Source organism: Saccostrea cucullata, unplaced genomic scaffold (genome assembly GCF_032062105.1).
Source record: "Saccostrea cucullata isolate Sc308-1 unplaced genomic scaffold, CSIRO_AGI_Scuc_v1 ctg5344, whole genome shotgun sequence".
Lineage (NCBI taxonomy): Eukaryota > Metazoa > Mollusca > Bivalvia > Ostreida > Ostreidae > Saccostrea > Saccostrea cuccullata.
In genome coordinates, this window is record NW_026933182.1 from 10684 (window position 1) to 23656 (window position 12973).

At 32.5% G+C, this 12973-nt stretch overlaps 1 protein-coding gene across 1 annotated transcript; it reads right to left on the reverse strand.

Annotated features, from left to right (window-relative positions):
* Positions 1-9888: 9888 nt before the first annotated feature.
* On the reverse strand, positions 9889-10362 carry LOC134237533 (protein IMPACT homolog). Its single transcript, XM_062719619.1, has one exon. It carries the CDS (start codon positions 10360-10362, stop codon positions 9889-9891), a length of 474 nt encoding a protein of 157 aa, XP_062575603.1.
* Between the last annotated feature and the right edge of the window lie 2611 nt (positions 10363-12973).

The following is a 12973-nucleotide window of genomic DNA, read 5'->3' on the forward strand; positions in this document are numbered from 1 at the left end:
TAGCCCCTCTTGGCCCCTAATTTGAGTGTCCAGCCCCTTTTTCTTGATTTCATCTTAGAGCTCTTAGGATTTTGAACAATTTTTGTTCAACAACTATTCAGAGATTCTTTTTCGTTATCGAGTTATTTGCAGAAGAAATATTTAGGGGCCAACCCTTCAACTCCCTAACAGGGACGTTTAGCGAAAAATGAAAGATTGCATATTGTTCAGAACATTATTTTAAACATCTTTTGTTCAATATCACTTATCAAAATATTTCCCACTTCCCAGATATAAAGCGTCAAATATTTAGCATTCTGGCCCCTTGTGGCCCCTAATTATGCACCATACGTCATAAAAATCATAATATAAAGTTGTAAATCGTTGAGATAAACATCTTTGCTTCAGTAATGTATTACAAAATATTAACGGCTAAAGAGTTATCAATTGAAGACTTTGGGCCCTTCTTGGCCCCTAATTTGAGTGCCCAGCCCCTTTTTCTTGATTTCATCTGAAAGCCCTAATGATTTTGAAATCTTTTTGTTCAACAACTATTCAGAGATTCTTTTTCGTTTTCGACTTATTTGCAAAAGAAATATTAAGGGGCCAACCCTTCAACTCCCTAATGGGGACTTTTAGCGAAAAATTAAAGGTTGCATATTGTTCAGAACATTATTTTGAACATCTTTTGTTCAATATTACTTATCAAAATATTTATCACTATCGAGATATAAAGCATCAAATATTTAGCATTCTGGCCCCTTTTGGCCCCTAATCATGTATTATACGACATTAAAATCATAATATATAGTTGTAGATTGTTGAGATAAACAATTTTGCTTCAGTATTGTATAACAAAATATTGACTGTTAAGGAGTTATCGAAAAAACACTTTCAGCCCCTTTTGGCCCTTAATGTGATGAGTCAGCACTTTTTTCTTGATATCATTCTAAAGATATTGTTATTCTGCACAAATTTTGTTCAGTATGTTTTATCAAAATAATTAAAGTTTAAAAGATATGATGCAAAATGTCTTAAAAAATCAGTCTTGATTCGTGTCCTAAATTTTGACCCCTACCGAGCTTCCATACTAAACACTTCCGGAAATTTTCCTGACCCAGGTGCAACATGGCAACATGTCCTCTATTATCACTGAAAATTTCAGCGCTCTAGCTTAAGCCGTTATTGAGTTCTATCACAGACACGGAGGTCGTCTGAATTTTAAGAAAAGGGCGATAACTCTAGACCGGAAGTGATTTTCAAAAAATCCTTCAGCCGGAATTAACTTCAGATAATTCTGCATCAACCCTGAAAATTTGAAACAAATCGATCCAAAGATCTCTGAGAAATCGTCGGCACAAAATTTGTGCAGAAAAAAAGAATAATAATAATAACTAGATACGATCTCGTTGTGAACAACGAGTGGGTCTTCCGTTCGATTCTTGATGAGATGAGATAAGATTTTGAATGAGATTTTCATTCTATAGTAATGATTTTCCATTATCTGTAAAAAGACACTGAACAATAAAGACTTCTAAAATCGACTTTTGGCCGCTCACGGCCCGTAATATTAGGGATCAGCATTTTTTTTCTTCATAACATTTTTAAGCTCTCAGGATTATGAACACAATTGTGTTCAACAACTATTCAGAGATTCTTTTTCGTTTTCGAGTTATTCGGAAAAGAAATATTAAGGAACCAACCCTTCAACTCCCTAATGAGGACGTTTAGCGAAAAATGAAAGGTTGCATATTGTTCAGAACATGATTTTGGACATCTTTTGTTCGATATTACTTATCAAAATATTTCTCACTTTCGAGAAACAAAGCGTCAAAGATTTAGCCTTCTGGCCCCTTGTGGCCCCTAATTATGTACCATACATTATTAAAATCATAATATACAATTGTAGATTGTTGAAATAAACATTTTTGCTTTTGTAATGTATAACAAAATATTGACTGTTATAGAGTTGTCGAAAAAAGACTTTTGGCCCCTCTTGGCCCCTAATTTGAGTACCCAGCCCCTTTTCCTGGATTTCATTGTGAAGCTCTTCAGATTTTGAGCACTTTTTGTTCAACAACTATTCAGAGATTCTTTTTCGTTTTTGAGTTATTCGGAAAAGAAAAAAAGGGGTCAACCCTTCAACTCCTAATGGGGACGTTTAGCGAAAAATGAAAGGTTGCATATTGTTCAGAACATCATTTTGAACATCTTTTGTTCAATATTAGTTGTCAAAATATTTCTCACTTTCGAGATATAAAGCGTCAAAGATTTAGCATTCTGGCCCCTTTTGGCCCCTTTTCATGTATTATTCAACATTTAAACCATAAATACAGTGGTAGATTGTTGAGATAAACATTTTTGCTTCAGTAATGTATATCAAAATATTGACTGTTAAAGAGTTATCGAAAAGAGACTTTAAGCCCTTTTTGGCCCCCAATTTGAGTGCCCAGCCCCTTTTTCTTGATTTCATCTTGAAGCTCTTAGGATTTTGAAAACTTTTTGTTCAATAACTATTCAGAGATTCTTTTTCGTTTTCGAGTTATTTGCTAAAGAAATATTTAGGGGCCAACCCTCCAACTCCCTAATGGGGACTTTTAGCGAAAAATGAAAGGTGGCATATTGTTCAGAACATGATTTCAAATATCTTTTGTTCAATATTAGTTGTCAAAATATTTCTCACTTTCGAGATATAAAGCGTCAAAGATTTAGCATTCTGGCCCCTTTTGGCCCCTTATCATGTATTATACGACATTAAAATCATAATATATAGTTGTAATATGATGAGATAAACATTTTTGCTTCAGTAATGTATAACAAAATATTGACTGTTAAAGAGTTATCGAAAATAGACTTTAAGCCCCTTTTGGCCCCTAATTTGAGTGCCCAGCCCCTTTTTCTTGATTTCATCTTGAAGCTCTTAGGATTTTGAAAACTTTTTGTTCAATAACTATTCAGAGATTCTTTTTCGTTTTAGAGTTATTTGCTAAAGAAATATTTAGGGGCCAACCCTTCAACTCCCTAATGGGGACTTTTAGCGAAAAATGAAAGGTGGCATATTGTTCAGAACATGATTTCAAACATCTTTTGTTCAATATTAGTTGTCAAAATATTTCTCACTTTCGAGATATAAAGCGTCAAAGATTTAGCATTCTGGCCCCTTTTGGCCCCTTATCATGTATTATACGACATTAAATCATAATATATAGTTGTAAAATGTTGAGATAAACATTTTTGCTTCAGTAATGTATAACAAAATATTGACTGTTAAAGAGTTATCGAAAAAAGACTTTAAGCCCTTTTTGGCCCCTAATTTGAGTGCCCAGCCCCTTTTTCTTGATTTCATCTTAAAGCTCTTAGGATTTTGAAAACTTTTTGTTCAATAACTATTCAGAGATTCTTTTTCGTTTTAGAGTTATTTGCTAAAGAAATATTTAGGGGCCAGCCCTTCAACTCCCTAATGGGGACTTTTAGCGAAAAATGAAAGGTGGCATATTGTTCAGAACATGATTTCAAACATCTTTTGTTCAATATTAGTTGTCAAAAAATTTCTCACTTTCGAGATATAAAGCGTCAAAGATTTAGCATTCTTGCCCCTTTTGGCCCCTTATCGTGTATTATACGACATTAAAATCATAATATATAGTTGTAAAATGTTAAGATAAACATTTCTGCTTCAGTAATGTATAACAAAATATTGACTGTTAAAGAGTTATCGAAAAAAGACTTTAAGCCCCTTTTGGCCCCTAATGTGATGAGTCAGCACTTTCTTCTTGATATCATGTTAAAGATCTTGTCATTCTGCACAAATTTTGTTCAGTATGTTTTAACAAAATAATTATACTTTAAAAGATATGATGCAAAATGTCTTAAAAAACTAGTCATGATTCGTGTCCTAAATTTTGACCCCTACCGAGCTTCCATACTAGACACTTCCGGAAAATATCCTGACCCAGGTGCAACATGGCAACATGTCCTCTATTATCACTGAAAATTTCAGCGCTCTAGCTTAAGCCGTTATTGAGTTCTATCACAGACACGGAGGTCGTCTAAATTTTAAGAAAAGGGCGATAACTCTAGACCGGAAGTGATTTTCAAAAAATCCTTCAGCCGGAATTAACTTCAGATAATTTTGCACCAACTCTGAAAATTTGAGACAAATCGATCCAAAGGTCTCTGAGGAATCGTCGGCACAAAATTTGTGCAGAAAAAAAGAATAATAATAATAATAATAATAATAAGAAAATTGAAAAAGAAACATAAGAATAATAGAAGGGTCTTCCGCTGAAGACGGAAGACCCTAATAATAATAATAATAATAAGAAAATTGAAAAAGAAACATAAGAATAATAGAAGGGTCTTCCGCTGAAGACGGAAGACCCTAATAATAAAAGTGAAAAAGAAACCTAAGAATAACAAGAAGGTCTTCCGCTGAAGACGGAAGACCTTAACTAGTGTGAAAGTTTATGTGGAAAGAGAGGGGGCAGAGAAAGGGGGAAAGAAAGAAAGTGAGCGAGAGAGAGATGAGAGGGCACACACTTTATTGAACAGCTAGCGGAAAGAAAATTTTAAAGTTTTTCAAATATTTCCTGCCAGTGTCTTTCAAATTCATCATATTTACAATTTTTTAACAAAAGAAATTTTTCGACACTAATTCTTTCAGTAATAACATTTTTCAAAGTCTCAATGTTTAATTTTATAGTTTTGACATACTTACTAGCAAAAATATATTGTTTTATGATCAGAATAAGTAGATTTTCTAACTTGTAGGAGTTTCTGTTTAAAAATTTACCAAATAAAATTGATTGTCTATCAAAACAAACAGACTTTTTCACTTTTTGCAAGATCCATTCTTCAATCTCTAACCATATTTCTTTTACAGCAGAACATAAAAAAAAGTTATCAATAGTTTCAATATCCTTCTCACAGAAGTAGCATTTTGGTGAATCAATAAGTCTTAATTTAAAAAGATGGCATTTAGTAGGAATTACTCTATGTAAGATTTGGAATTGTAACCATTGAAGTTTTGATTCTTGGGTTGTTTTGAAAGGTAGCTCAAAAATTTTTCCCAGTATTTTTCACTAAATTCTTCCCCATTTTCACTCCATTTTATAACTGAAGTTATATTGCCCTTTTTATTTCTAATAAGAACATTATACATATCGTTACACCCTTTTTTACTTTTTAAGAAAATTTCAAGGCTGGATGGAAGCATCGGTCTAGGCATTGGCTTTATTTCATAATTCTTAAACCATGATAGTCTCTTTCTAATTGCTGTTCTTAGTCCGGCATATTCAACATAGTTTGTATTTACCTTCAAGTTCTTATGAATAAAATCAAAACTGAAAAAGTTTCCATTTAAATCTAAGAAATCATTGATAAAAACAAAGCCCGAATTAAAGTAACTTTTGATGAAAATTGACTGGCCACCAATGAGGACTTAAATCAGCTATAGCTTTAGCCTGATTTTCTTTACACCAGCTAGAGAAAACATCTTTCCAAAACTTATTTTTCGTGGTACTACTCAGATTCTTAATAAAGTCAATTCCAAACAGCCAAAGATGATTTATACTTATTCCCAATTCTGCTTCAAGTAATTTAACCCATTTTGCACTTGAGCACATAACCCGCCTTACACAACTAGATTTCAATGAAGTAACAAAATTTTGATAGTCTATCATTTTCAAGCCCCCAAATTTATGCTCTTGATTAATTACATTTTTCTTAACTTTATGATTTTTATTATTCCATAAAAATTTACAAGTCTTTTTCGAAAGCACTCATGACATCATCGTTAGGGTTTGGTAAAGTGAGGACAAGCTGATTTAGTTTAGTAATTAATAATGTTTTTATTACAGTCAGTCTTCCAAGAGGAGTAAGTTTGCGAGCTTTCCATTGTAACATGGTTTTTTTTAATTTCTTCAACTTTTAATTTGTAATTAATATCTACCATCTCATGTAAATCAACAGAAAACTTAACACCTAGTAAATCAAAGGATGTATTAATGGGATCAAACTTTCATCTTGAGTGATGAAAAACATCTTTTGAGAATTTTTTACTTCCAATCCAGACTAATTTAGTTTTAGAAAAATTTATTTTTAGACCCGAGATTGATGCAAAATAATCTAACACTCTTGTAATTCCATCCAATGAGCTTGGAGAGCCATCAGAAATAACAGATGTATCATCTGCATATTGTGACAACTTGTTTTCTTCACCATCAATAGTTAAACCTTTAATATCCTTATTTTTTCTAATTAAAATACCTAGAATCTCTGCACAAAGTAAAAAAAAAGGTACGGTGAAATAGGATCACCTTGTCTACAACCCCTTTTAGGGTAAAAATACTGAGACACAATCCCATTTTGAATAACACAGGCCTTTATATTATTATAGAAACATTTTATCCAATTTCTAATTGACTGACCAAAATTGAAGAAACAAAGTGTTTGATTTATGAAGTTCCATGAAATGGTATCAAATGCTTTTTCAAAGTCGCTAAACATTAAGAGACCAGGTATATTTCTTGACTCTGCTTGGTGCATAGTATCATATATTAATCTAATATTTTCGCCAATAAATCTACCTTTAATAAATCCTGTTTGGTCCCCATGTATTAGCTTATCTAAGAATATTTTAATTCTTTCAGCAATGCACCCTGAGGCTAATTTATATACAACATTTAAGAGGCTAATAGGCCGCCAGTTTTTTAAAAATTGTTTTGGCTTACCAGTTTTGGAATACATGTTATTACCCCTAATGTGTTTGGTTCGGAAAAAGTTTGTTTTAAGTATGAGTCATTGATTGCTCTTGTAATAAATGTGCCAATATCCCTCCTAAAAATTTAGAAAATTCACATGTGAATCAATCTGGACCTGGGGTTTTATCATTTTTCATCTGTTTAAGAAAGTTTAGAACCTCTGATTTTGTTATAGGACCCTCTATACTTAGAGCTTCTTCAAAAGACAGCTTTGGGATATCATTATATTCTGACAATTTTTTGCTGTAGTTTAATTTTCAACAACTTCTCTTTTTTTATATAGATTTTCATAAAAAAAGTTTTGTTTCATTTAAAATATCATATTGATCTGAAATAATAGATCCATTTTCTTTTTCTAATCTTGGTATCAGTTTACTTAAATAATTTCTAGATTCAAGTTGACTAAAATATTTTGACGGTTTTTCACCTTCATCGATCCATTTCATTCTGGAACGAATAACCTGTCCCTTTAACTTTGTCTTATGTATATCTTCAAGTTCTGTTTGTTTCATTTTAAGGGTATCTAATGTACTCTCTGTCAGATTTTGTTCTAAATGTAAAATCTCATTTTCTAAAAATAATTCTCTTTCATGCATCTTTTTTTCTTATAACTTGAGTAAGATATAATCTTTCCTCTAATTTCCATGAGTAAAATTTCTAGGAAACATTGGTCACTAACAGTGAACAACAATAATTCATTATCGACAGAACAAAGATAATTTATGTCATACACTGGGCATGCATACTGAACTTTTACGTCATTGATTTTTTGTTTAATTCAATCAATATATGCCTTATCTGTTAAAAGAGAATTGTTAAATTTCCAAAATCCTTTACCTTTAATAAAGTCATTAATTTTCAAAGACATCACAACTGGAGAATGGTCGGATCTGTAACTGTTTTCATATTGAACACTACTAACAGAAGGGAGCAAAGCTTCAGATATAAGAAAAAAGTCTATAGTCTAGCCTGTTTTAAGGGTGTCTTTTTTCTCCACGAATAGCGTCTAACTTGAGCGTAGTTTTCACGAAATATATCTTTTAGATTCAAATTTTCCATTAAATTTATAACTTCCAGTCTCGCTTTTGGATTGTTCAAATTTTTATACTTCATGGAATCTAATTCCTTATCTAAAACTAAGTTAAAATGGCCTGCTATGATTATTTGTTGCAACATGTAGATTTTTTCAATCTCATTTATCAAATTAGAATAGAAAACTGGTGTATCAGAATTTGGCACATAAATATTTACAAGTATAAAGTTCATACCCTCAATAGTACAGTCTATTATTATGTAATTTCCATTTTCATCGCTTAAATGTTTGTGGATATCTATTTCGTAATTATTATTAAAAAGAATAGCAACAACACGTGAATTAGACTTATAAGAACTGAAAAATGCCCGATAGCCCCACTGTGTTTGGATAAATTTTTCGTCACTTTTAACGAAGTGTGTGTCTTGCAGAAAATAAACATTATAGTTCTTTTTCCTTAAAGTATTAAAAACATCTAATCTTTTATTTTTATATCCAAGACCCTGGTAGTTAACTGTAAGTATATTTAGATTATTATCTTTTACCGTAATCGTACAAAAACATCAATAAAGAATCGAATGAATGCCCAATGTAAAGGAAAGATAGGAAAAGGGGGATAGAAACGTGAAAGAGAGATAAGGGTGCATATTTATAAACAAGGTGAATGAAACTAATTGGCATCAGTCTATTGATCGAATTTACTGATGGAGAAAGTAAATTTGTCAATCTGCATTTACCATGTTTACAAAACTTCTGATAAGTAGTCCCAAAACAAGTACAATCGGAAATATAAATTGCTAAACAGGTCTGGACGATTTCTAAATAAGGAAGTCAAGAACGATAACTGTGAAATGCTATTAATACACATAATAAACAAGGCACTAATCCTTCTGACCAATCAGATAACAACATTTAGACAAACCCATGAGAAAATAAATAAAACACGTGGTTTTTAAGTTTTTTTCTCGAAAGATTTTTTTAGAACAAACTTATTGTAAACTTTATGCGCATTTGGGAATAATATAACATTTATGACAATTCTATTGTGAACAAAACAGGACTTGAAAGCTTAGAATACGTTTTAAGTGGGATAAAAAATCTGTCTCTAGGAGGTAGCAATCCCAAAAGTTTAACTTACGTTAAAAATTTGATCTAAATACGGTAATTTTTCAGGTTTTAGAGCCTGACATAAACATCTTATCGAAAAGATATCAGTCTTTATTATTTTTGAATGTTTATTACAGAATAGTCCATGCAGTTTCTGATATGCAAGGTAAGATATTGGGATAAAACGCATTCATGTATAATTACAGGATTCTCTTTTCTCCACGTTATACGCCTTTCCTTATGCCAATTTAAAGTCTGCATAGCTAGGTATTCGGCGCTGATGAAACCCGTGATAATTTAAAACTATATGTGTATAGTCCATACGATAAACGTACTTGTGTGAGTTGATCTATACACATGGAATTTAAGAATTATCGATAAAAATCAGACGGCTAAGCAAAATTTTATTTATTATCGTATAATATATTCTGGTAAATGTTATAATTGAACTTGATAAAAACTTGTCGGTGCGATCTATACCTCTGCATGTAAACGATTACATTCTATCGTTCATTATTTTTTTTTCTTTACCGAGATAAAAATGTCAAGGTTGTTCACGGTAAAAATGTGGAGAATACCTTATTCTTCAAAAGTTTTCATCTTACTTCTACAGATTTTTTGTTACAAAAATCTTTTTGAGGAAAAAAACAAAAGCACGTGTTTTCTCTTTGTTCTTTTAAGGTATGTTTTGGGGTGTGTAACAATGCTGTTGCCTGATTGGACAGAAAAATAATTACGTGTACTTGATGTACATTTATAGCAACTTTAGGTTACCATTCTTGACTTCCATATTTAGAAATCGTCCAGACCTGCTAAATAGTTTATGAGTCAATCTGTGTAACTAATATTTTTCCGGAAAGAACTAACCAAGTATAAAAATATTCAAACTTAGAAATACTATTAGACCGTACATGTAATTGTACTTATGAATTGGAAATTTTAACAAAAATTACTTTTGCATGTAACACAGTGACAGTGTTTATTGTAAGTGTTGATCTATTAAAAATCTTAATAACAAGTGTGGCTGACGGCTTTGTGTACCAGATCCTTCATAATGTCAAACCGACGGGGACCTAAATGTTTAACATTCTTCCTCGAAATGACAATCGCTACGTTTGATACTTCTCTCTCAACCAGTACCTTAAGTAGTCGACGTCCGGCCCCGTATTCCCCATTGTCGCAATAACCGTCATGCACTCCCCCTTGGGCATCTTTGAATCGGTATACAAGGATATTATAGTTGGCACAGGCATAGTCCGGGTTGCGTAGAATATTTTTGTAAACGTTCCTAGCATGTGCATATGTGTGAATTTCGGCGATTAATGAAGTAAAGATGTTCCCATCTTCTGTTACGCTTTCGCACTTCCTTACATCGCATTCATCCAGTTTTTCGATTTCGTCCTTGTCCAACATGAGTATATCCTCAGCCCCTGGTGGTAGCACCTTGTCACAGTCACTGGATAAAAAATACAGTTTCCGCATGGCTGAAACTCTACTGAAACTCTGCGGAAACTTAAGGTTACTAATAGTTTCCGCAAAGTTTCAGTGCGGAAACTTCAAGTTTCATCAAGTTTCCGCAGTGGGGAAACCAAAGGTGTCCACGAATCCAAATAGTTTCCGCAACTGAAACTTGCTGAAACTTGAGGTATACGCAAGGTTTCAGTATGCGTATATAGTTGAAATACATATGGTGTACCATAGGTTTCCGCACCTGAAACTTGCTGAAACTTGAGGTTTACGCAAGGTTTCAATATGCGTATACGGTTGGAATACATATGGTGTACCATAGGTTTCCGCAACTGAAACTTGCTGAAACTTGAGGTTTACGCAAGGTTTCAGTATGCGTATGCGGTTGAAATACATATGGTGTACCATAGGTTTCTGCAACAGAAACTGTACTATAAATTATACAATTTAGCTCAGCTTTTCAACCAAAACTCATTTTCCCCCTGAATTTTCATATTGGAAAAAACAAAACACACTCACACTAGTTATCAAAGAATATTTAATGTTATTATTAGAGAAAATGTCTGCATTAAATGATGTCTCATACATGATAGATATAATCTTGCGAGAGGAACTTAGAACTGCAATCAATCAACTAATCCTGAATTCGGTATATACAAGTCTAGTATCATCAAGGAAATGTAAAAGTACTTGGTATAATAAATGCACAAGTTCACATCATTAGTAGCCAATAAGCACCAAAGTGGATTTCTTCGTTAAATATTCAGTTTGTAGTCCATCATCAACCAACAGAAAAGTCCTTGAGTGGTCCACATTTTTGAAGACCCACTTGCACTTCAAGTTCAAGTTGGATTGACCTGCTCGTCAGTTACTTCAACCTATTGAAAATATATAAAAATATAGTTTAACAAAATCCCAATCTAAATAAAACAACATGTTAGATCCTCTTGCATACTCGCTACACAACATCTAACAGCATCCATAGAAGGTCACGTCAAATGTCAAATACGGAACAACTCAGACTCTAGACTTATTCATTCCAATAAATTAAATACAATAATTTTTGCATTCGAGTAATTGATTGGTTAATAGAATTTAACATCTGATGTGACACTCTATAGGATGCCATTAGATTTTAGCCAATATGTGCGCAGATCTAACATCTAATTTTAATAAGATTGACAAACTGAAAGTTCCTAAAACGACAAACTGAAAGTTCCTAAAACTGTTCTAGCACAAGCCTTTGTTTGAATAATTTCAGATTTTCAGCATTTTTGATCAGAATGATTTAAAATAAAATCTAAAAATTTATCAAGTGTAAAATCTCATTAGTTTATTAAAGTTGCCTGTTTTAAACACTTGACAAGGGATAATGAAATAAACAAACTTGAATGTATTTAAATGTACTGAATATGTATGTATGGATTTGTTTCTGATAAGATTTTCAGAGTAAATTAAGGATTTTTTTCTTCATTTTACTTGTTCATCAAAATATTTTTTGTACCCCTAACCTAGACCCTTAGACCATGATTCATGATATTTGAATAACAACTAGAGGCCCACAGACCTTATAGGTCACCTGAGTATCATGTAAAGCCGACCGACCCTAATATATAGTGCCGACTCTAAATTTTTTTTTAATGCTTTTGTCCCATGAAGTGCAAGATTTCACCCAGGGAATTATAGTCTCCAACTTTGCAAGCTTTTCAACATGTTCAAGACAGAAAGAAGTTTGAGTTACCTTTCTTTTAAGTCACAGAAATGCTTGAAAACACCATTTCTTTTGTCATTAATGTTACTTCTATACACTTTTTGATTCAAGAAGCAAAAAAAAAATGTTTCAAAAAAAAATAATTACCTACCTATCTACCTATATTTTTTCAGCCTGAAAGGGGAAACAAATATTTTTTTTTTCTAGGCCTAACAACTTCCACTCAATTGAAGTTTGTTCGTTATTTAAACAAAAATCCATGAAATTCACAATTTTGAAAGACGCACCTTTGTTTATCATAATTATACACTTAGTTAACATGCTTACTTTGGTTACTTAATACCCAAAGGTAGATCAGAGTAATAAAGATACAATGCAATTCCATTTTATAACCACCAGTTGTGTACCCCACCCCACAGGAACCACTAACCCTGGGGCCACACATTTCAAAATTTACTAAATGTTTTCATAGGTTTTATTTCATCTTAAATGGTTTGATTAATTCCAAAGAGCTATAAGACCCACCCTAATACTAGAATCCCTGACCCTGGGGTCATGAATTTCATAATTATGGTAGAGGACTCAATGCCGATTACAATCATACCAACAGTTTGACTGCTTGATGTTCAGGAGGGGAAAAGAAGAAGGGGATTTTCAAAGATTGCATGAATGTTAGTGGTTTTGGCCCCACCCCTCAGGCCCGCGGGGGGAGGGGGGATAAAATTTATAAATTTTGTTCCCCTTCACCGAAATTGGTTGAAATTGGTTGAGCGGTTGCAGAGAAGCTAAAAATGTTGATAATACTTATCTTAAATAAATCATACAATTTTAGTAGGTAGCTCACAAAATGAGACTTTCTAAGAAAATGTTAACATCTGTTTATTTCATGGAAACATATAAATATATTATATAAAA